The sequence below is a fragment of the Cinclus cinclus genome, chromosome 23 (genome assembly GCF_963662255.1).
Source record: "Cinclus cinclus chromosome 23, bCinCin1.1, whole genome shotgun sequence".
In the NCBI taxonomy this organism is placed as follows: Eukaryota; Metazoa; Chordata; class Aves; order Passeriformes; family Cinclidae; genus Cinclus; species Cinclus cinclus.
Window position 1 is genome coordinate 1,274,618 of NC_085068.1, and position 24,893 is coordinate 1,299,510.

Consider the following 24,893-nt stretch of genomic DNA (forward strand, 5'->3'; position numbering starts at 1 on the left):
GCTCAAACCCCCTGGCCCTGACAGCTGCTGCCACACTCTTACCTTGGCTGTGGTCTTCCTACATGAGGGGACAGTGTCTTCTCTTTTCTCTCTGGGGACAAAGCAGCAACCACTCCTGCCACAGCAGCCACTCTCTCCTTCCTTAGCTTTTCAAATTCTCTAGGACCGAAGGCAGCAGCCTTCCCTGGACTCCTCTGCCCTTCCAGGGGTGAAAGCTGTTACATGAAGCAAGGGAAAGGCAGCTCATACATTTTGGCAGCAAGGGTCCCATCCTGCAGCCCATGACCCAAGGGACAGTTTGGATGCTTCCTTTCTCCCCCAGAGATCTTGGCAGTGACCCTCTGCTTCATGAAGAAGTCTGGACACCATAAGGGTTCCGTTCAGAGAAAGATTCCTAGCAACACAGCACAGAATGATGAAGTCATTCTCAGGACTGAATGGAGGACCCAAAAGACATCCCAGAATGGACACATCCAAAGGTACCCTTTCAACAGCCTCCCTGCAGTGACACAGGACATGATCCTACATCCATGTCACATACCTGGACACGTTTTCCCTGCCTGGTGGGAGCTGCCAGCCCAGTTTGGGGTGCTTCCATGCCCTTGGTGGCTCTGTCCTTCTTCACAGAGTTCTCAATTGGAGACAGTAAACTGCAAAGACATCACACAAGCGTTTTGTCTGAGAACAGTGAAAGCATCTTCTCCAGTGTGTTTTCCAGGCCTCTCCAAAACACTGCTGCCTGCTTCCCATGCTGTGGGAAGGGCCGAGACCTTGGGCATGTGCCCATATCTTCTCTCCATAAGTACAGGCAGCAGGGCCAAAGGTGACAGCTCCTCACACCTGTCCAGGAGCATGGAATTACCTAAAGGCAGCTCTCCTAGACTCTCACCTCCCTCTCTGCACTCCACCATCAGCCTTTTTCTTTTCTCTTCCCATCACTTTCACATCACATATCTGACTTGGAGAAAGATGTGGACAAAGAAGGAGGTGTTGGCTGGGAAGGTTCCCTGAAGAAGAAAAATAGGAAGCTCCTCTCAACTGCATCTCCTGAACACTTTGTGCATGAGGGATCGCCCAGCCTTCCTGTCCCAGCCGAGTCCCCTTCCCTGAGGGCTGTGCTGCTCCATGGTCCTGTCCCACTGCTTCCTTAGGTCCCCGTTCAGAAAAAGAGGGACCGGCCGGGACACTTTTCTGGCAGGCAACAGAATTCGCTTTGCATGGAGGACATCAGTTCCTAGGAGGGAACTTACCTGGAGTTTTTTGGCGCTTGGTGTTGGTCTTGCTTCTGGTTCCAGTGCCTTGTAGGGAAGCACTTATAGGATGTGGCTGGGACTTCCCATCTGCCTTCACAAAGCTGCAAAGGAGGTGGTGACACCAGTTTGAGTAAGGGCAGCAAAGTCCATGGCAGCCTCTGGGAAGAAGCTGTTCCCAGGCATCCAGTTTTCCAAATGAAACATCACACTAGAGCATGGGGAGAAGAGTCTCCCTCCATAGGGCTCCTCTCAGCCAAGTCTGGGATCCCACTTGTCAGAGATGCTTTCCAGGGAAAACAAACCCGCAGTGACTGAGAACACCCCAGGCTCTGGGACCTGTTGGTTCTCAGTCTTTCTCAAATGAAAAGGAAGGAGCTGGTGAGGCTCTCTGCTCCATGGCCCCCAGCTGTGCCTCTGGAGTCATTCCCACAGAGGTGGGAAGGTAAAGCAGGCCCTTTTCCCAGGGGAATCCACCTGAAGACACTCCCCAAAGAAACCAGAATGGCCATGGACCTTGCACAATTTCAATTCCACCTCCAAAATTAAATACATCCAAAGATTCCTCCCACATGGAAGAAGCCAGGACCAAAAGCTGTTGCTGGTTATCACCCTGCCATGTACAGAAACAATTGCACTCACTGTGGCAGCACTAAGACACCTCCAGGTGGAATCTGGGAAATATCCTTTTCCGTGTGGGCTATGAATAACGGCTTCAGATTTGGTGACTGCAACAGGGACAGAGACATGGCAGAATCCTCAGGGAATTTACCTGCTGCTCGCAAGGCACAAAACCCCTCTTCCACTCCCAGTCCCAGCTGCCTCTCCTCAACCCCCAGCTCCAGCTCTCTCTTCACCACCCTGTGCCCCTACATCATCCCAAATCCATAAGCATCTCCATGACCTCTGCATTTTGAGACAACAAGGCCATGCCAGGAGCCTGGACACACAGGAGCCAAAGCCAAGGGCTAATTCCCTGGAGCAGGAGGGCAAGCTCAGCTACTAGGACCATGGAAAGCTGTCCAAGGCCACAGTTGTGTCCCCAGGAGTTTGAGGGCACATAAAATACATGCCAGACTCACTTGGAGCAAACCTTCTGCCAGGTGCTGTGACGGAGCCACCCTTCGGACCAAGTCTTCAAAGAACCGCATGACCATGTAGTTTCCCCAGCAGACCAGGATGCCAATGTCCTTGAACACAAATTCGAAGTTCTGGCCACTGGACAAGGCCCACTCACAGATCTTTAGTGTGGCCTCAATGCACATCATGATGGTGGCCTTGGGCTTGTGGAGGTGCAAGGCCACCTCAGCACAGACCAACTCATCTGCTTTGGAAAGCCCTGTGGAGAAACCACCCAATACAAAGTCACTCACTCAGCCCTTCTGTGGCCCCTTGAGAGCCCACCAACCTCCACCCACCACAGTGACTCTTCACCCAGCAGCAAATGCCCTGCTTGTGCCATGAGACCCTGTCACTGCACTGCCAGCTCAACCACCATGCTCCAGCTCCACAGAACCTCTAAGGTGGCTGCAGGAGCCAGCAGGAATGCTGGTTCCTGCCTTCCCAAAGTAGTGGGGATCATCAGCCTCTTTGGTGCCAGGAGATTCTCAGGAACACCTCCAGGAGCTCTCCAGCGGCAGCCAGCATATTGTGGGCACTCAGGGAGCCCTGGAGGGGCTGCTGGAGGGACCCATCCCTGTCCAGTGGGAGCACAAGGCTGAAGGGCTCATCTTACCAGGCACGGGGCTTTTCCCACAGACACTCTTCTTCCCCACCATAAATGGCTTGTTCAGCTCAAACTCCAAACTGTCTGCCATGAAACCTTCCCCTTCTCCATGCCAGATGGGTCTTTTCATAATGTGGATGGTACCCAGGCCCATCAGCCCAACTCTCTGGAAGCAAAAGCAGGCAATCAGAGGGCAAAAAGGAGGGAAGACTAAGGGTGATCTTCCACCCCTGCAGCTCCAAGGCCTTTCCTGGAGCCCCCAGGAAAACTTTGGAGAAGAGCTGTTTCACTCTGTTTTACTCCAGATGGTTCCTCACTCCCTCCTCTCCAGGATCTGCAGGGTGCAAGACGTGGGAGAAATTCCTGCAGCCTGGGAAAGCCCAAGGAGTGCAGGAGAGGTGCCTGGGTGTCCCTCCTTTCCAGCCATCCTGCAGAAGACTCCAAAGAGGAAATCCAACATTCTTCTACTCAAGCAACAGTTGACTTCTTGCCTGCACTCACAATGGGTCTCTGGCTAAAATGCAGGGTCTGCCTAGGGCACCTCTTCTGTCCTCTAGGCTGGGTGAGGGCCAGGCAGGATGGGGAAGGATCAGGAAACCACCGTGGTATGAGGGAGGACCATGAGGAAACCAGCCCCACCTTCTTCAGCAGCAGGTCTTGGTGATAGTACTCAGACACACAGTCCCAAACTTTAGTGATTTCTGTCAGGAGAAAGGGCCATGCTGAAGTTATGAAGTTCATCATCCCCCCTTCACCTTCCTAATGTCAGATCCCCTTCTCCAAAGGGACCCTCTCCCTGGGCAAAGCCACCAACACATTCCTGCGCCCAGGGGCAGGAAGATGCCAGGACCTTGGGGGATCTCAAACTTCACCATCCTTGTGGAAGTACACAAGATCCGGAGACAGTGCAAGGAGGAAGCCAGGGAAAAGCTCTGTCATCACTGCAGCTCCTTCTGCCCGACCACTTCCTCTCCTGGTGGAACAGTGGGGCACCACAGCTGGGCTGGTCTCTTGCTCTCAGGGAAGTGGGTGTTACGGTTCCATGGAGGCAGAATTTATCATTATGACCTCACATGTGTGACCAAGGGGCTGCAGAGCCCCACAGAGAAGCCCCCGGCTTCAACCCACAGGGGAATTAGGCTGCACTCATCATCTCGAGGGGCTGCCCCCACTCAGCCACTGCCCTTTCCAATGAGTCTCCCACAGCTGCTGCTGAAGCACACAGGAAAATAGAATGGAAATCGATTTAGAATTATTTACATGGATACTGGGAACTGCTGTGTTATGAGTTAGAAATCTGGCAGCAAGCAAAGTTAGTGTCCCAGCTGGTCCTGAGGGATCAGAGGGGCTGGGGGCAGCAGGGCTGAATTATTGATAGGAGCCAGTTCCACCTGGCAGATCTGGTCACATCCAGTGGAAACTTTCACAGACACAAATTCACCAACACTGCAGTTTATTGGAGCAGCAGGTTACAGACTCTTGTTAAGACTGAGACTGATAAATGCTCTGGACCTGCAAAAGCTGCACAGGACTAATGTTCCCAGGAATTTTCTGATGCATCTGGAGGCACAAATCTTTGCTAAGAGGTGTCCATGCTTTGGGAAGGAGAGAGGAGCATCCAATTTATCTGGAAATTAGGGATATCGAGTCATAATGAGAGAGATTCCAAAGGCTCTGGGTCTTGGCAAGGGCAGAACAGAATGTGACACCTGAGCAGCACTCCCTCTTCTACCTGGCAAGATTCCAAGGATAGGCATTATTCAGCCTCTGCCTGATGATCCATCACCTCCTCAGCAGATGATCACACCCAGGTACTCCCATCACCATATATCCCATGGAAATGCCTTATCTCAGATTGTGGGCCTAACTCCTACACAGGCACAGAGCTGCAGCACAGGAGAACTCCAAGGCAGATTGGACTGGTGTTTGCAAGGTTAGGAGATGACTGGCTTGAATCATCAGTAAATTTCTATCCTGGCCAGAATCCAAGTTATCCAAAACATTTAGAAACTGTTTTCAAAACTCCAGCAACAATGGTACTGTTCCACTCAAGCTCTGACTCCGGCAGGGACTGTTCCAAGGCTGTCAGGGAATGCATGATTATACTTTGTTCCTCACCTTGGACAGGCTGTTGGACAGCTGCTGTTCCTGATATACTCAGGAGTTCCTTGTACTATCAGGGGACACTTCACTTCATCAGGTGCTTATCAGGAGCTCCCATATAGCAGGGGGAGGAGGATGCACCACAACAGGTTATTGCAAAAACAGCCATACAGCTGATACTGGATGCGTGAAAAGTCCATGAAGTGTAGTTCTGTTGGGGTTCACCCAGAGCAGGGTCCACTGTGTGTGACATACAGGGTAACTGATCCCACTTAACTGGATCCACAATTACCAGTTACAGAGATCCCAGTTACCTTGTACCAGATGCATTCCTATGCTGGGCATAAGGAAAACGAACCTGCAGTACAGCCCCAGAGAGTTCCAACAATGCCATTACAATCACAGATTCATTTCCTGTGTCAAAACACTCAACACGGCCTTACCCAGGGATTTACCCTGGGGCATCATTCTGGGCAGGATGAACGGGACAACACCACCAATCTGTAACTCCAAATTCCAGGTTGAGCTTTCATCCCCTACATAGGTATAAAATCGGGGTACATTTCTTACCTTTTTAACCACAACTGTGCAAAGTGCTGTGGGTAGGGTCATGGTCAAACCTCTTGTTCTCTGGGGTCCCAGTGTGTGGAGGCTGGTAAGCCTGCCCCAGCTCTGCCCTGGAGGGATATCCCTTGAAGAGGGTGTGGAAGCCCATAAGCCTACCTCAAGCTCCCCTGGAGAGATACCCCTTATATGGACACATCCTCCTGGCCATGGTGAGCTATCCCAAGGGCTTCAGTTATCCCACCATGCTTTGGTCCTGTTGGGGGTTGGTTCTCTCCCTTTTCCCTCTGTGGAATTTTCCCCATTGTCATGCTAAGATACCTGTTGACTGGGCCCTGGTGACAAGGGGAAGGGGAGAGAGAAGAGGGCAACCCCGCGAGATTCAAACAGCCAGAAAAGGAAGCAGAAGACTGGGCCTCAGCCCATTTCCCCCACGGAGTTCGGACGAGAAGGACGATCGCCATCTCAGCCCCACCTCCGCCATCCCAGCGTCGGGAAACCACTATTGGACCCTGCCCTGCTGCCTTCTCGCTGTGAACTACCACCATCCAGGACTCTGCTGAGCACTGGGACCCACACCGTGAGCGGAGAGCTCTCTCTCTCTCCATCTCTCTCTCCCCCTGGGACAGCGCTGCCATCACCCCCAGCCCTCCTGCGGCTCTGCGGGACCCGCCCGCCCCCAGCACCAGGAACTGCAGCTCAGGCAAAAGGTGCCTGCAGCCAAAAACACTGGGATTTTAGTTACTGTTCTGTTTGTGGGTAATTTCATAGCTGTTGTTGTTCTTGTTTGTCTTGTTAGATATACTAGTAAAGAACTGTTATTCCTACCCCCATATCTTTGCCTGAGAGCTCTCTTAATTCCAAAATTATAATAATCGGAAGAATCACATTTTTTTTCAGTCCGAAGGGAAGCTTCTGCTTTCCTTAGCAAACACCTGTCTTTCAAACCAGGACAGGTCCTTCCCCCTTTGGTACCACCCTTGCTTTCCTCATTAAAACCCCAGCTTGTCCCCAGTTCAGCGAGGCAGGTGTTGTCCCTGGTCCCTTCCACAGAGCTGCTGGACAGCAAAGAACCTCTGTGGAATTGTCATACGATGCTTCTGTCTCTCTGTCCCTGTGTTGGCCTGGGGTGTCTTAGAAAGGCAGAGCTGGAATCACGGAGCTGAAATTCACTGCTAAGAGCTGATCTCCAGCAGCCACAGGCTGTCCCCCCTTGCTGAGGTTACCCAGCAGCCAGAAGTGCCAGTCCCTGGAAGGCTGTCCCTTGTGAGAACTCTCTCTGGGAAGGTTGAGGCATTCCTGGTCAAACCAACAGAGTCCTGGCCATGATACCAATGAACAGAATATTCCTTGGTAGGAGTTGTTGGGCCTCAAGCAGAAGAATGAGGCCATGCCCTGCTCCATGTTCCTCTCAGTGCCACAACAACACAAAACGCGGACTTCCCTCTGCTTCTGTATCTGCACCATGGCCCTGTCACATTTGGAGCTTTGCATTTTCTTCCCTATTTTATGCTTCCAGCACTGGGGAGGTCCCAGCTCAGGTACTGTGGTTGTTTTAGGCCCCTCAATGCAAGACAGGGCCCAAGATTCCAGACATTGGAGGGCTATGGAAAATTGCCCATCCTGTTGTGTGGGCACAGAGCTGCTGTGAGGTGAGAAATAACTGATGGAGCTGTTCCAAGCCATCTCTGATGTGGGAGAACCCAGGCTCTTGGGTTAATAGATCCCTTGTAATGGATGAAAGGACACTAAATGTTTGGTGTTTACACACATACATACATATATATTTATATATATGTCACATTTATTTTAACACTGGTTGCAATGAAAATCACCTCTTGTACCCGTTTTGATTATTTCCTTTAGAAATACACCAATATAAAAGTATAGAAATAACACTTCAGAAAATACATGAGGAAAAGAAAGAATAAAAAGAAAGGATCAGAGTAAAGAGTGGAGAGGAAAGGTCTCACCCCCCACGGGTGCAATGACAAGGCTTGGTTGTTGCAATTTCAGTGTCCACGGTCAAAGTGATGGTAACAGTCTGGATCGATCAGGTGTGGGGGAAGCTCCAAAAACACAAAGTTCAGTGGGTTAATAGAGGATCAGGCTTAATGGGAACACCCAGCGACCTTCCCTGGGGTCAGGAGTTTTACACTGACTGATGTAACACTGGGGTCATGCCCAGCCCTCTGGTGGAAAGCCCAGAAATGAGTTTGTGGGCCCTTCAGGGTCTCTAATGGTTTGTACCCCTTCTAAGACCTGACTCTGCTTCTCCCCAAGTGTGGCTGAGGCAGTTCTGCCCCATCAGAAGGGATGAAACCCTTCAGCCCTCCATGGGAGTGCTTCTGATACCTTCCCTGGGGTCTGTGGTAGCCAAAGGCTCAGTAGGGGGCTCTGGGGTAGCCCAGGGCACAGCCAGAGGGCTGAGGATGCACTGAACTCCCCCAAGCAATGCTCACACACACTGGGGTGTGCAGAGGAGGCCAAAGGTACACCCAGGACTCCGTGACACAGAAAATCCCATGGAGAGGTTCTGTGCACCCCAAAAGGCTCCTTGAGGGCTGTGGGGAGCCCAAACAGGCACAGGCATGGTCCAGGGACACCCAAAGGCAGTGCTGGGGCCTGGACATGGCACAAAACAAACCAAGGGGTGGGGATAGCCCCCAAAATGGACACCAGGGCATGGGATACCCTCTAAGGGATGTGTGCAGAGGGGGCGAACCAAGGAGTCAAGAACTCCCCAAAACAGACAGGGAGAGTCCAGGAAGCACAGAAAGGCCCATGGAGATGTGCAGCCATGCTCTGTTCCCACCTGATTTACAGCTGTGATCCCTCTGTTTCCTTCTTCGTATCCTCAGACTCCAACCACTCTGTTTCGCAGGGCCTGATCAATCCCACCCAAGCATCCTCAGAGAACATCTATTCCAGATGTATCTCCTTTCTTTTCCTGGATGCTCATATCCCTCCTCCCTTCTATCCTTATTCAAATTCCTTTTCCCCTTCCATTTACCTTTATCTCATTTCTGACCCTTTTGCCCATAGCATCCTGCCCCCAGAGCTTCTCTTTTCTCCCATCTTCCTTCCCTGCACATACCCATCCTCTCCCCAGTGCTCAGATATCCCATTCACGTCTGCACAAAGCAAAGGGAATTCTGAGAGCATGGAAAAGGGGTATACCAGTGGGTGTGCATGGATTGTGGGCACAGGGTAAAAGGGAACTTCTCCAAGTTTTATTTAAAAAATGTATAGATTTGGACTGGACAGGGAATTAGACTTGAGGGAAGACACCCTTCAACCCACCCCTCTACCACTGTACAGAGTTCATCTATAAATTCCAGCCTTCAGTGGATCTGGGATCACACACATTTAGAGGTGGGCAAGTAAAAAAACATCTGTGGAATAATTCAGTTGGAATATATCCCACAAATCATGGGGTCAGTCCATTTGGCAATTCTCTTTGCAGGCTCTGTCATCCCATGGCCCCAGGAGGCAAAATCCTGCAGTTCAGGCAAGACTGCACCAACCAACATTCCCAGCTCAGTTCTCGGAGCCAAGGCTCCGGCTCCCATCATGCAGCGGTGAGGCCATGGGGGCTGTGGTATCCCCAGGAGAGGCCACATTCAGGTATCCGATCTCTGAAGGCTGCGATGGGGACAGGCAGAAGGAGGAATCCTGGCTCTCAGCCTCTCCCTCAGGCTTTGTGTTCTGTGGGGCCTTCAGGGTGCTGAGGGGCTCTGGGACATCTTGGGCTGGGAAGCTGGAAATAAATTTCCATCTTCTGTCATTCTATGGAGTCTGGGGGACCCTTACCCAACGCCTCTGAGCAGCACAGGACGATGTTGATGCTATTCTCTTGGATCAAGGCTCTTCCTCCAACCAAGGAAGGGAAACACCATCAGCCAGCCTAGAGGGCTGTTGATCCAGGTCCAACCTGCTTGGACCATCCTTCACCCCAACAGCACCTGGGGCTGTGATCAATCCCCCTGAGCTGCATCTCCAGAGCTACAGGGTCCCTCTGCCTTCCCCTCATCTGGTTTGGCATAGATTAGAATGGAGGAACACATCCCAGAGTGATGTGGGGACACAGCTCTGGCCGTACTAGGACTCCAAGTCTTACCACCTCTTGTATAAAGACTCCTCCAAAGCCCCTGGGCACCAAGATTCCTAAATCCCACAATGTTCCCCAAAATCTTCTGAAAATCTGACTTCTCCATCCCATCAGCTGACTGGTTTTAATACTATTTCAATGCCATTTTAATACCATTTTCCCTAAAATTTGACCAAAAATTAACAAAAATGGCCTCTGGGAGGTGAAAGCAGAGGGTGGAGCAGCCAAAATGCTTAAGTGGCTCCTCCCTGGCTCCTCCTTCCCCCCACAGTACCTGGCACGAGGAGGCGGCAACACTTTACTCTGTGGTTGGCGTTCCGACCCAGGAACAATCTTCAAGTCCTGGAAGGAGAAACAGAGACTTTGAAAGGAGGAGATACTGGTCAGACCCTGAATTCCAACAATTCCTGATCTTCCAAGCTCTCTCTCAGCTTCACTGAGAATCCTCTCCAGCAACTGCAGTCCCACAGAGGTGCTAATCAGGGATTTGGTTGTTGTTTGGGTGTAAATTTCTACCAAAAAATCCAAACCAAGCCCCACCAAGGCCAGGTGAGCCCCAAGCAGCTCTTTCCCCCTCAACAGCTCATTTCCAACCTACCTGGGTTCTCTCCAAATTAAAAGTTCCAATAATCTCCTAAATCCACCTGGTTGATTTGAAAACTCTTTGATTTCCTGGATTTTCTCAATTTCTCCAGCCAAAGCTCTTCATTAACATGACCAATACTTTCACTCCGCTCAGGAATTATTGCTTAGCTTGGCCTGAGGGAGGAACATTCCTCCTGGCAGGAAGAACATTCCCAATCTAGCACACAGGGTTGGTTCTCCTTTCCTAGAGCCAACTTTACAACTAAGGCCTCTGAACAGCTCTAAATGTGCCAAGTGAGATTCCTGTCCCTGTGGAAGGGGATCCCATGGGCAGCAGCTCAGAGATGAGCAGGGGCTGAGTGTATGGAGCCTTCAGCTCCTCACAAAGCCTCTCCTCAGCACAGTTGTCAGCACCTACCATATGGGAACCCTTTCCATCTCACAGGATGGATCCAGCTCTTCCTCAGCCCCTTAGACATCAGGTTCTGTGATTGCTGCTGATCCCAGCCCTCCCAGGGTCTCACCTCTGTGTTGGGAGTGGGGCTGCTCCTGGCAAGGTGCTGGGAGAAGGCCACATGGCTGGAGAATTGGAGCTTGTCCTGCAGCCGGGCGTTCTCCTCCTCCAGGATCTTCCCTCTGGGTATGGCACAAAGCACAAGTTATTTTCCTTCCAGCCATGTTTTCAAACAGGAATTTTCTTTTCCAACCTCAGAGCTGTTGCTCTCCACAGCCTCCAGCTCAGCGGCAGGATCTTGGATGGGAAAACGGGGTAATTACATCTCTAATTACAGCCAAGAAAGCTACTGCACCAACAGCTGGGGCACAATCCAGACTTTCCTCTAGAATTCGTAACAGAAAGAGGCACAAAACCAGGAAAAGGGAGGATCCCAGGGGATGGACATCAGCATGGACCTACCTACTCTGCAGGGAGGGAATCCCAGACCAGAGGCTCCAAGGGAATTCCTCCTGATCTGATATTTTTTGGAGGAGCCATCGCCTCTCCTGGAGTAATTTCTCATTCTCAGCATTGATCTGGGCAATCAGCACCTTCCCCTTAGGGTGGTGGAGAAGGAAAGAACAATCACCAGTTACTTTTGACTCTTCTCTGTCCTCTGCAAATCTCGGGGCTTTCCCAAGGGACCACCATTAAGGGTGCCAGCTCCTAAAAGCTTGCAGTCACCACCCCTGCAAGTGCTCAAGAATCATGTGGATGTGGCATTTGGGGACATGGTTTAGTGGTGGTGAGTGGATAGGTGGATTTGATGAAGATCCTCATCTTTAAGGTCTTCTCCAACCTCAATGACTCTGCAATTCCACACCCTGTTCGATGTAAAATACCCCAAAAAGAGGCTCTGGGGTCACCTCCCAGCAGGAATTGCTGAGACAAAGGAACATGGAGCTCAGCCAGTATTAGACTGCGATTTGAGGATGTGACTGCCCCCAAGGGCTATCCTGAGCCAGGAATTTCTTTTTGGGTTTTTGTTGCTACAGGTTGGTAGTCACACAGGTCCCTTCCTGCAAGGAGGGACTTTGGACAAGGGCCTGGAGTTCCTGGACAAAGGAGAATGGCTTCTCACTGCCAGGGGACAGCGTTACATGTGATATTGGGAAGGAATTGTTCCCTGTGAGGGTCAGGGAGCCCTGGCTCAGGTTGCCCAGAGCAGATGTGGCTGCCCCATCCCTGGCAATGTTCAAGGCCAGGTTGAACAGGGCTTGGAGCAGCCTGGGATAGTGGAAGGTGTCCTTGCCCATGGCAGAGGTTGGAATGAGATAAGCTTTAATGTCCCTTCCAATTCACACCATTCCCTGAATCCATGATTATTTTCACAGAATCATGAGGTTGGAAGAGACCTTAAGATCATTGAGTCCACCCATGCCCTAACACCTCAACTAACCCAAGGCACCAAGCGCCATATCCAGTCTTTTTTTAAACACATCCAGGGATGGTGACTCCACCACCTCCCTGGGCAGTGATGATTCCAGTATTTTATCACACTTTCAGTAAAAAACCTTTTCCTAATATCCAAATTAAATTTCTGGCAGTGCAGCTTGATACTGTGTCCTCTCATTCTATCAGTGCTGCGTGGAGGAGACCAACCCCACCTGACCACAACCACCTTTCAGGGAGCTGTAGAGAGGTGATAAGGTCACCTCCGAGTCTCTTTTTCTCCAGACTAAACAACCCCAGCTCCCTCAGTCATTCCTCACAGGGTTTGTGTTCCAAACCCCAACCAGCCTTGTTCCCTCCTGTGGACACACTCAAGGGTCTCAACATCCTTCCTCAAGTGAGGGACCCAGAACTGGACACAGCACTCAAGGTGCAGCATCACCAGTGCCAAGTAAAGGGGAAGAATAACCTCCATGCTCCTGCTAGCCACACCATTCCTGATATAGGCCAGGATGTCATCGGCCTTCTTGGCTACCAGGGCATACTTTCAGAAGCAGCGATGCCCCTGCAGCATCCCCTTGCAGAAGCCCTGGATGTGTCCTCTCACCTTTTCCACTTGGAGCTTTGACTCGCTGAGCTCATTTTCCAGCTGTTTGATCCTACTGTCCCTCTGTTTTACCTCATGGATGAAGGTCTCCTTGGCCCTGCGGATCTTGTCCTTGTGCCGGAGCTGCATCTCATTGTATTTCCTGTGAAAGCAGGGACAATCATCAGACTGTGAAAGGCACTTTGGCTTGGGATCACCATCCAGGCAAGAATGTCCTAGGTTTATTCAGGCTCCTCAAAGTCCAAACTCAGAGTCTCAGCCATCCCCCAGCTCCTCCTTCCCATCCAGAATGAGCACAGAGACTATCTAGATGCTTTCACTGATCAGTTTTGGGGTGTTTTTGTTGGAAATTTTAATTTTTAAGTGTCAACCAAATGCAAATTGATAAAGGAAAATGACCCAAAGCATTTCCAAAAGTAACTCTCAGCTTTATAAATCCTTGTGCTCATCCCTCCCAGCTCTTTACAACAAACAGTATTATAAGGGCACCAAAACTGCAAGGTCCAAGGAAAGGATAAGTGTGTTTTGTTGATGGGCATGTGGATGGTTAAGGGAATGACTTCTGAATGGGAGGAAAATTTAGGAAAATCCTCTAAGATCACCAAGTCCAACCATTCCTCCAGCACTGCCAAGTCCTCCCACTAACTATGTCCCCAAGTGCCACATTGACACATTGGTTGCAAAATTAAGAATTCTAAACAGCAATGGACAGGTCAAGAGGAACAAGAAGAGCCACTTCAGTGCGAGCTTCTTTGAGTTAGGACATTGGAGACAAATATTTTTCCCTCCTGACACTTCTGATTTTTGCTCTTCCTCACTTGTCAGTTTGAGCAAAGTTCTTGTTCAGTTTTATCCAGTTGGGATAGAAGGTAAAATGATACCAAAACAGAAGACAAATTCCTACCATATAAGGAGTATTTGCCCATGTTTGCTCAAAATTCTTGATAAGAAAAGCTACTCTGCTTCAAATTAACCAAGAGGGCTTTGGGGAGAAAGGGGCAGCTCCAGGGAGAGTCTTTGCTGACAACAGACCCCAAGTGATACCCAGACCATCCTCCTGTGCTGCCTTCACCTGCCAAGGAGAGCAGAAAGGCTGGAAGAGCTGGGGGTGTTCACCTGGAGAAGAGAAGGCTCCAGGAAGACCTCAGAGCCCCTTCCAGTGCCTCAAGGGGCTCCAGGAGAGCTGGAGAGGGACTTGGGACAAGGGCCTTGAGGGACAGGACACGGAACGGCTTCCCACTGCCAGAGGGCAGGGTCAGATGGGATACTGGGAGGAAATCCTTCCCTATGGAGGTGGGGAGACCCTGGCACAAGGTGCCCAGAGCAGCTGTGGCTGCCTCACTCCTGGAAGTGTCCAAGGCCAGGCTGGACAGTTTGCTCTGAGCAACCTGGGCTAAAGGAAGGTGCCCCTGGCCATGGCAGGTGGTGACACTGGATGGGCTTTAAGGTCCCTTCCCATTCAAACATGTCTTGAATTCTCTGACAGCAGACATGGGGGATGAGCTTCTAATAAAAACAACATAAAAATTGTTCATTAAAATAGAAGGACTACCAAGAGTTCAATAAAATAACAAAGAATAGAACCAGATCTGAGAGGGCACAAGTCATGCACCCGTAGTCCACAAGAATGTCTTGATTAGTTTGAGCTGAGTTAATTAACCATACTTAAGTGTCCATTGTTCAACGTGTAAAAAGGATCTACTGATAAGGCAGAGGTTCTGCCGGGAAGAGGAGTCTTCTTCATTCCAACAACCACCGGAGAGCAAAGTACGACCCCTATCAACAGGCAGTGCCAGCGCAGACACGATTGCAAAAGGGACACGTATACCAGAAACAAGGGGTATAAACCCCAAAGGACAGAGAGAGGAAAGTGCGCGCCGTTGGTGGAGTGCTAACTCCCGGCCGCCCAGCGCTGCTTTTGCTTGTTACCGCTTGCTTAATAAATTCCACTTGTTGATGTTCAATTGGCTCTGAGTCAGTGTGTGTGACAAACACTTATAACAAATTGGTGCCGTGACTCGGATAAGGGCAACCCGGTGGGAGACCTCCACCAGGGAGGCGCCCCGCTTTTAGCGGCCTTGGTGCTGCGCCCACCCTCCTGGACCCTTACCGACAAACCCTAAATTGGTAACAAGCAAAGGAAAACCGGTAACCCCATAATCTTTGTGCACGAAGCCCCGGGCGAAGACGCAGGAAGCGTAAGTATATGTGTGAATCCGTTCAGTTGGGGTTGGGTATCCCAGGACACAGCAAATGAGACGCCCGGTGTGGGTGAAGCAAGTGCAGACCTCTGAGTAGTGTGGTTCCCAAATCCCGGGAGGAACTGGGCCACAAAAAGAGGGAAACGTGTGTGTGAGTGTTTGTTGGTGTTCTGGAAGATGGGACAGGGGAAAAGCAAGCCCTCTGATCCCATGGGTAAGGGGACCCCAGTAAAGCTCCCCCAGATACCCCCTGACAGTCCGTTAGGGATGATGATGATTAAATATTGGAATGATTAGCCTTCTAGGAAAGGGAAGGATAAGGTCAAAATGATACATTATTGTATGGAGGTGTGGGGAGGGAAACAGATCCGTGGAGATAATCTGTTTTGGCCAGTATTCAGAAGTTCCGAAGACTGGATTTGCCAGGCATTAAATATTTTTGTAAACTCTAAAGAACCTTTTTGCCTGGAAGAAAGTGAATATGCTGCCCTTTGGATAGTGGGAGAAACTAGGACTAGATTGTTTGCCCTAAACACCTGGGGAGGGAAAAAGAAATCTAAATGATCCGAGGAGGTCCCGACTGCTCCCCCCCCCCCCCTACATATCTCCTCCTCTCCCAGTTCCCCCACCTCCCCAGGCACAAGTCCTAGAGTCAGATCATGAAGAAGAATCCGGGGAACAAGAATTGGGGAACCACGAGTTAAGATCCGAAGATAACCGAAGGATCACTCGCAGCCAGTCTAGGAGGGATAGAGAAGGTCCAACCCTGTATCCATTAAGAGAAGTGGGCCTGGGGATGATCCCTAATCCAAATGCTGGACAACAGGGGCAGCCTGCCCAAATACCGGGCATAGGCTATGTAGAAGTGCCCCTTAATTCTGGAGATGTTAGAGAATTCAAGAAGGAGATGGGACATTTGCTAGAAGATCCCCTTGGGGTGGCGGAAAGGGTTGATCAATTTTTGGGTCCCAATATATATACGTGGGATGAAATGCAGTCTATCATAGGAATTTTGTTCTCTTCTGAGGAAAGGAGAATGATCAGAACAGCGGGAATGAGGGTGTGGGACAGGGACCACCAGGCAGGTCCCCAAGATGATGTGAAGTGGCCATTGCAACGCCCTAATTGGGATAAGCAAAATCCACAGCACCGAGCCCATATGGCAGACTTAAGAACTATCCTAATCCAAGGAATCCGGGAATCTGTCCCTCGGGGACAAAGTGTAAATAAAGCCTTCTGTGAAAGCCAAAAGAAAGATGAGGACCCTACTGAATGGATAGAGAGGCTCCGAAGGTCATTTCAACTATATTCCGGGGTGAACCCTGATACTCCAGAAGGTCAAGTGTTATTAAAAACTCGATTTGTAGCAAAATCTTGGCCTGACATCAGGAAAAAGTTAGAGAAAATTGAAGATTGGCATGATCGTAGTTTAGATGAATTGTTGCGGGAAGCGCAGAAGGTGTATGTCCGGAGGGAGGAAGAAGGACACAGGAAGCAGGCTAAAGTAATGATGGCAGTAGTACGTGAGGGGCAACGAGTAACAACTAGTCGATTCTCCTCGAAGGCGGGCCCTCCTAGAACCAGAAATGTGCCTAGAGAAAAGGAGGGTACCCAGGAGACTTGCTATTATTGTGGAAAGAGGGGGCATTTTCGGAGAGATTGTCGGAAAAGGATTGCAGATGAGAAAGAATTTAAGGAAGATTAGGGGGGTCAGGGGCTCTATTTGCTGGGGACCCGAGAAAGATCAGAGCCCCTGGTAAAGCTGAAAGTAGGTCCCCAGCAACAGGAAATAGAGTTTTTAATTGACACTGGAGCAGAAAGGTCCACAGTACAAAGCCTCCCTTTAGGATGTAAAATATCAAAAGAAAGAATCCAAGTTGTGGGAGCGAAGGGAGAACCTTTTAGTGTACCTGTAATTAAAGATGTAGCTTTTGAAAACAGCTCAAAATTGGGTTTAGGAACCCTCCTGTTGGTACCTGAAGCTGATTACAATCTTTTAAGAAGAGATCTTATGGTAGAACTAGGAATTGAAATTAGTATAGAAAATAAACAATTAACAGTAAAATTATGTCCATTGCGAGTAGAGGATGAACAGGAAATAAACCCAAAAGTTTGGTATACCCCCAACACTGTGGGTCGATTGGAGATAGAACCGTTTGAAGTGACATTGAAAGACCCTGACATTCCAGTAAAGATTAAGCAATATCCAATTTCAGATGAAAGGAAAATGGGGATAAAACCCGAAGTTGAAAGACTTCTAAAACAAGGATTGTTGCAACCCTGCATGTCCCCTTTTAATACACCCATTCTCCCTGTTAAGAAGCCTGATGGGAAATACCGGTTAGTACATGATTTACGGGAAATTAATAAAAGAACCGTGGAACTGATTTCCCGTAGTAGCAAACCCTTACACCCTGTTGAGCCAATTAGGACCTGATAATCAATGGTATAGTGTAATAGATTTAAAAGATGCTTTTTGGGCCTGCCCCTTGAAAGAGAATTGTAGGGATTATTTTGCATTTGAGTGGGAAGACCCAGATACTCATAGAAAACAGCAGCTTCGCTGGACGGTTCTTCCTCAAGGATTTACTGAGTCCCCCAATTTGTTCGGCCAAGCACTTGAACAATTACTAAGTGATTATAAGTTAGGAGAAGGGGCCGTGTTGATTCAATATGCGGATGACTTGTTGATTGCTGGCAAGGAGGAATGGGTGGTAAGGCAAGAGAGCATAAAGCTGTTGAACTTCCTTAGTTTAAAAGGACTGAAGGTATCAAAATCTAAACTCCAATTTGTAGAAGAAGTAAAATACCTGGGATACAGGCTGAAGCAAGGAATGAAAAAGATAGATCTGGATAGGATAAAAGGGATCTTATCTATGCCAAGGCCACAAACAAAACGAGAGGTGAGGCAATTACTGGGATTATTTGGATATTGTAGACAATGGATTGAGGGGTTTAGTGGGAAAGTAAAATTTTTATATGAAAAATTAACCAAGACTGGTTTACTTAAGTGGAATCAGTTAGATGAAGACAAATTACAAATTCTCAAGACAGAGTTGGTAAATGCACCTGTATTAAGCCTCCCAGATTTAAAAAGGCCTTTTTATCTCTTTGTAAACACAACGGAAGGAACAGCATATGGGGTGTTAGCCCAGGATTGGGCTGGTAGTAAAAAGCCTGTGGCCTACCTATCTAAATTACTAGATCCGGTATCAAGGGGTTGGCCAACATGTTTGCAGTCGATAGTGGCTGCTGCTCTGTTAGTAGAAGAAGCTGTAAAAATCACTTTCGGGGGAGAGTTGCATGTTTTGTCTCCTCACAACATAAGGGGGGTCCTCCAACAGAAAGCAGACAAATGGATAACTGATGCTCGGCTTTTAAAATATGAAGGGATCCTTATATCTTCTCCTAAATTGAGCTTAGAGACAACCTCTCTCCAAAATCCCGCCCAATTTTTATATGGGGAACCGAGTGAAAACTTAAAGCATGATTGTTTAAGGGTAATAGAAGAACAAACAAAAATCAGACCAGACCTAGAAGAGGAAGAATTAGAATATGGGGAAAAACTGTTTGTGGATGGGTCTTCCCGAGTAGTTGAAGGAAGGAGAAAATCTGGTTATGCAGTAATTAATGGAAAGACCCTAGAGGTGAGAGAATCAGGACCACTAAATTCTGTGTGGTCAGCGCAGGCTTGTGAATTGTATGCTGTATGGCAAGCACTGAAATTATTGAGAGGAAAAGCAGGAACAATCTTTACAGACTCAAAATATGCTTATGGGGTGGTGCATACCTTTGGAAAAATTTGGGAAGAGAGAGGTTTAATTAATTCCCAGGGAAAAGGATTAATTCATGAAGATTTAGTAAGGAAGGTTTTACAGGCTCTAAGGTGGCCCACTGAAATAGCTGTGGTCCATGTAAAAGGGCACCAGACTGGAGTAAACAATCGAGTGAGGGGAAATAACCTAGCAGATCACGAAGCAAAGGCCGCAGCCCTCAGGGTATTAAAAGAAAAGGCTGCAGGAGTTAAGAGAAATTGCTCCTTTTGTGAAAAAGATTTAAACAAATTACCTCGTATGCTTTGCTGGGAAGATTCCAAAATAGATAAGATAGAATGTGTCTGTTTGAACCCCACTAAGATGCATTGTTATTATCACGGGCCAATTCAAATACTCACATTCACTGAGAGAGAACAACAGAAATTGAATGAAATGGGGGTAGTGAAGAAAGGAAAATAAACGAGAATTGCCAGACGGTCGCGAAGTTCTTCCAAAACCGGTAGCCCGAAGAATTTTGGAAGCCATCCACTCCAAAACTCACTGGGGTACACAAGCCTTGATAGATCAATTTGCTATTAAATATGTCTGTATTGGGATGCATAACTTAGCCAAACAGGTCACACAACGATGTTTAACCTGTCAAAAGGTGAATAAGAAGCATTGGTGACAACGGGAAGCTGGGGGAAGGGATTTAGCCTACAGACCTTTTTCACACATTCAAATTGACTTTACTGATTTGCCTAAGGTAGGGAGATACAAACATTTGTTAGTGATAATTGACCATTTAACCCATTTTGTAGAAGCTTTTCCTACCTCTAGAGCAACTACACAAGCAGTGGTGAAAATTTTGCTAGAAGATATCATCCCTCGATATGGGTTAATAGAGGTGATAGATTCAGACAGGGGGGCACATTTTACATCTAAAATCGCTAAAGAAATTGTTTCAACCCTGGGGACAAAATGGAAGTATCACACTCCTTGGCACCCACAGAGTTCAGGGAAAGTAGAAAGAATAAATGGAGAAATAAAGAAACAACTAACCAAGCTGATGTATGAAACACAATTACCTTAGGTAAAATGTTTACCTTTAGCTTTGCTAAATATACGCACTCAACCCCGGACTGATGTAGGGATTTCCCCCTTTGAAATGCTTTACGGAATGCCGTATAATATGGATGCCCCAGCGGATCATCCCGAGATAAGTAATCAACAAATTAATCATTACATAATACAGCTGACACAAGCTCGTGATAAACTCAGAAAAGCTGGATTATTGGTACAAAGACCTCCTCTTGACTTAGCGATTCACAATATAAAAGTGGGTGATAAGGTTTTGGTTAAAACATGGAAAGAAAATACGTTAACTCCAACTTGGGAAGGTCCCTATGTTGTGTTACTCACTACAGAAACTGCCATCAGAACCGCGGAAAAAGGCTGGACTCGTGCAAGCAGGATAAAAAGACCTATACACCCCTCCTCCGAGGAACCCTGGAAAGTAACCAGCGCTCCAGGAGATCTTAGAGTCACCCTAAAACGGACTTAAATGAACACTGTGAAGGTAGTTCGGGTACAATGAGACAGCGAAATTAAGTGTAACTACTTGATAACTGGATATTTCAAGATATATTGCTCGAACAAGGATTGTGGTTGTGATCCATTTGTATGTTTTGTTTGTAAAATTTGCCAAGAACGGTGGTGGGTCCATTGTTAGAGAGGAAGTCCACCTAGCAGTGTTTGTAAGAATTGCTATCAACTAGAACGGGAGCTTACTAAAAGGATTTTACATGAAGGGGAAGGGTATTCACAAGGGGGGGCAAGGTCAGAAAATTATTGCTTCCATCCTAATGAACCAGTTCCTTTCATAGCTAAAATCATTAAGGGAAATTGTAGAAAAGCTGTACCTGGGGTCTGGTGTTCTTCACCGCAAGTGAAGGATAAGAAGTGGGAATCTTATAAAAAGAGGCAACAAAAAACGACATGGCCCTCCTGAAGAATATCCTTGCTGCCGAGAAGATGGTTCCCCTCGCGGCTCGAAGCAACCGAGTCGGCGAGCGAGGCAGAGGGATAAGAAAAGGTGGAGGAGAGAACCCACAGACTGGAACAATTCAGAAATGTTCCGAGAACTGCCTCAAGGATTTTAAATCCCAGAAATCACTCATAGACCCAGAGGGGGGGTGCAAAAAATAAAAATTTCACATTAAGACACAAAGGAATTGAAAATAAAAATCCACCAGGACCACACCCTTCTTGGCAGGTTATGGGAATTTTAGCTGTAATATATATACAAATCAGCCAAGTAGATGCTTATGCGAACAAGCATCAACCTTTCAAATGGTCTTTGATACAAATAGAAGACTCGATAGTTATAAACTCAACGATTACGACTGCAGCCCCAAGCTTCCAAACACATTTGAGCTCAATTATTCGAGCAGGGACTGATAACACATACAAAAGACAAGTACAATCTAAGGCCTTTTATATGTGCCCAAGCTCAAATCCAGGATGGGGTTATTGCAATTGGCCTGGACATTACTATTGTGCATATTGGGGATGTGAAACTATTGCCTCTGATTGGGAACCGGGGGCAGGCCAAGACAGATACCTTAGAGTCGGGTGGGGACCGCCTGGATGTCAAATACCCAAACATGGATATGATGACACAGTGCAAGGGGAAAATCGAAATACCTGTTGGATGATTTACCTTAACATAACCAATCCACAGGATCCAGGGTGGAATATTGGGAAAATCTGGTGAATTCGGTTTTGGGAACCTGGCACAGACCGAGGAGGATTAATACTAATAAAGAAAGAAATAGTCCCAAAAGACCTAGTGGGTGTCGGTCCTAACCCAGTGGTAAAAGAGTCCCCAAAATTATATACCATCCAGAGGAATATGTATATCAAGCCCAAAATACCCCAGAACATCATTTACAAAAAAGAGAACCCTTTACAGCCCTTACTGTGGCCACACTTATGTTGGTGGGCACTGCGGGAGCTGGTACAGGAATAGCTTCCCTAGTGAGACAAACAACAGAGTTTAATACATTAAGGATAGCAGTAGATGAAGATTTAGCTAGAATAGAAGAATCAATCACAGCCTTAGAAAAATCTGTTCAATCTTTATCTGAGGTAGTATTACAAAACCGAAGGGGGCTAGATCTAATAATCTTCCTTCAGCAAGGAGGATTGTGCGCGGCACTTAAAGAAGAATGTTGCATTTATGCAGATCATACCGGGCTTGTTAGAGATACAATGGCTAAATTGAGAGAAAGGCTAGAGCAAAGAAAGCGAGAAAGAGAAGCTCAACAGTCCTGGTATGACACTTGGTTCAACAGTTCTTCCTGGCTTACTACTCTGCTATCTACAATTGCAGGTCCTTTGTTATTTCTGGTGTTCGGATTAACTTTCGGACCCTGCATCTTTAATAAGGTCATAGAAATTGTAAAAGGGCGATTAGAAGCTGCTCACCTGATGTTAATTAAAGCTAAATACGAGTACATCTTAAATGATGAGGAGGTGGAAAAAGAGCTTGCATTGAGCTATCAGGAATTAAAAAGATTTAATGAACAAAATATGAAAGAAGAAAAGGAGGGATTGTAATAAAAACAACATAAAAATTGTTCATTAAAATAGAAGGACTACCAAGAGTTCAATAAAATAACAAAGAATAGAACCAGATCTGAGAGGGCACAAGTCATGCACCCGTAGTCCACAAGAATGTCTTGATTAGTTTGAGCTGAGTTAATTAACCATACTTAAGTATCCATTGTTCAACGTGTAAAAAGGATCTACTGATAAGGCAGAGGTTCTGCCGGGAAGAGGAGTCTTCTTCATTCCAACGACCACCGGAGAGCAAAGTACGACCCCTATCAACAGGCAGTGCCAGCGCAGACACGATTGCAAAAGGGACACGTATAGCAGAAACAAGGGGTATAAACCCCAAAGGACAGAGAGAGGAAAGTGCGCGCAGTTGGTGGAGCGCTAACTCCCGGCCGCCCAGCGCTGCTTTTGCTTGTTACCGCTTGCTTAATAAATTCCACTGCTTGATGTACAATTGGCTCTGAGTCAGTGTGTGTGACAAACACTTATAACAAGCTCACTATATTCAGGGCTAGTGGATTTAGCGCTGAAAGTCTGAACATTGGACAGGAAAGTGCACACCACAGCCAAATCCAAGAGCAGGCCTAGGCAGGTTTTTGGTCATTACCTGACATAGAGATCCTTCTGGTTCAGGAGTCGGACACCTTCCTCATACAGAGCTTTGTTCTCCTCCTTCAGCAGCGCCAGCTGCTCTGAGAGCTTCTGGTTCTCCTTCTGGCACTGTACATGCTGGAAAAGGGCTATTTTTAACTTGTGTATGTGTGGCCTCAGCTGGACGGGCCCCGCTGCCTCCCATCTGCCTGGTTTCCAAAGCTTCTCTCTCATCAATCCCAGCGGTTTCCAGTACAGCCAATAGCCAACCAGCCAGCCCCCCAGACCACTCCCTCCTCCCCCCAACAAGCAATGGGATTTTGTTGCAGAGAGAGGCAGTGAACCCTCCCAGACTGCCAAAATTTCCAAACAAAAATTCCAAGCTCTGCAAGATAAAGGGAAGGAAGAAATAACCAAGCCTTCCTGGGCCCTGCATCCCACTGTTGTTTGTTTTTCCTCTCCTCTTTGCCTGTGGAATTTTTTCCCATTGACATGCTAAGAAGCACTGATGGCTAGGTCCTTGAGATGGGGGAGGGAAGGAGGAACCTCCCTGTTTTTTTGGGAATTTTCTCCCAGAGGGGGTGGGGGGAACACTTCGAGATTAGAAGCAGGTGGGGGGGGCGGGGGGGCAGTTGCTGTGGCTTACTCGCTTTTGGCTCTTGGAGGAGGAAGGCCGCTTTCCCCTGGCCATCCCAACGCCGGGACCTGCCTCTTCTGCTGTTGGACCTCGCACCCCTGCCCTGCTAGGACGCCCTGTCGCTTCAGTTTGCTGTTTCCAAGAATCCTGTTAGAGCACCAGGACCGACAGTGCCCCAAGGGTTCATGAGCAGAGTCTCTCCTCCACCCTTCCCATCTGGGACACGGCTGCCATCACCCCCAGTGCCCCTGCAGCTGCACAGGGATGGTCGCACCTGTCCTGCCCACTGGGAACCTGCCAGAGCTCATGGCCAGCTGGGACGGGAACTACACCAAAGGGGAAAGTGCCCCTATTCAAGAGAACTGTTACTGGCTTCCTGTTCTGTTTGTTGTTAATTCCATAGTTGTTGTTGTTCTGTTTGCCTTGTTATATATACTAGTAAAGAACTGTTATTCCTATCCCCATATCTTTGCCTGAGAGTCCCTTAATTTCAAAATTATACTAACTCAGAGGGAGAGAATTTACTTTTTCCATTCCAAGGGAAGGCCCTGCTTTCCTCAGCAGACACCTGTCTTTCAAATCGGGACACCCAGAAAACCAGCTGGCAATGGGAGACTGCTTTTCCTCCAGCTCTTGTTGAAATCAGTGAGAACTGCAAGAACTCAGCCTCTAATTAGATGTTCACAATTTCAGAAGCTCCCAGGAGCAGATTCCAGCTCATGATGTGTGATGAGGAACCCCCTCACTGTCACTCACCTCACCAGCATCCAGCTTCTTCTCATCCTCCAGGACGTGCAGGGTCTTGGCCTGGAGCTCCACATGCATCTTGGCCAGTGATGCCTCTGTCTCCTGGGAATGCCAGAGCTGCTGCTGCAGCTCCTCCACCTGCTGTTCCAGGAGCCTCCTGGAAACACAATAGGGTAACAGTGAGAGCTGGAGGGGGAATGTATCACCTGTCCCCAAGACGTCTGTCTGTCTGTCATCCAAAACACCCCATTCTCCTCTTGCCCTGACTGGCATGGAGGGGACAAAGGAATCAGCACATACCAGTTGTCCCCATGTCCCAGTGACACAGAAAGGGGGGATGATATACTGGGATCATTCCCAGCTGCACGGGGAAGGGGCCTGCTGGCATCACTGCACTGACAGGAGAGGCCACAGCCCTCCCAAGGCAGATGAAGCCTTCAAAAATCTTTTAAATCTCAGGAAGAGGGAATCTCTGGAGAACTCCAGGGATAAGGTAAGTCCAAAGGG

The 24,893-nt window shown here is 48.3% G+C and overlaps 1 protein-coding gene across 1 annotated transcript in view; it reads right to left on the reverse strand.

The window, feature by feature from the left end:
- Positions 1 to 9,183: 9,183 nt before the first annotated feature.
- The window catches only part of CCDC30 (coiled-coil domain containing 30), a 43,639-nt gene continuing 27,929 nt past the window's right edge, over positions 9,184 to 24,893 (reverse strand). Inside the window, exons 13-19 of the mRNA XM_062507792.1 lie at positions 24,396 to 24,543; positions 23,019 to 23,140; positions 12,835 to 12,976; positions 11,256 to 11,392; positions 10,864 to 10,975; positions 10,029 to 10,096; positions 9,184 to 9,403 (exon numbers count right to left, since the gene is read on the reverse strand). Of these exons, the coding sequence (XP_062363776.1) occupies positions 9,184 to 9,403; positions 10,029 to 10,096; positions 10,864 to 10,975; positions 11,256 to 11,392; positions 12,835 to 12,976; positions 23,019 to 23,140; positions 24,396 to 24,543 (949 nt within the window). The remainder of the gene's footprint in view (positions 9,404 to 10,028; positions 10,097 to 10,863; positions 10,976 to 11,255; positions 11,393 to 12,834; positions 12,977 to 23,018; positions 23,141 to 24,395; positions 24,544 to 24,893) is intronic.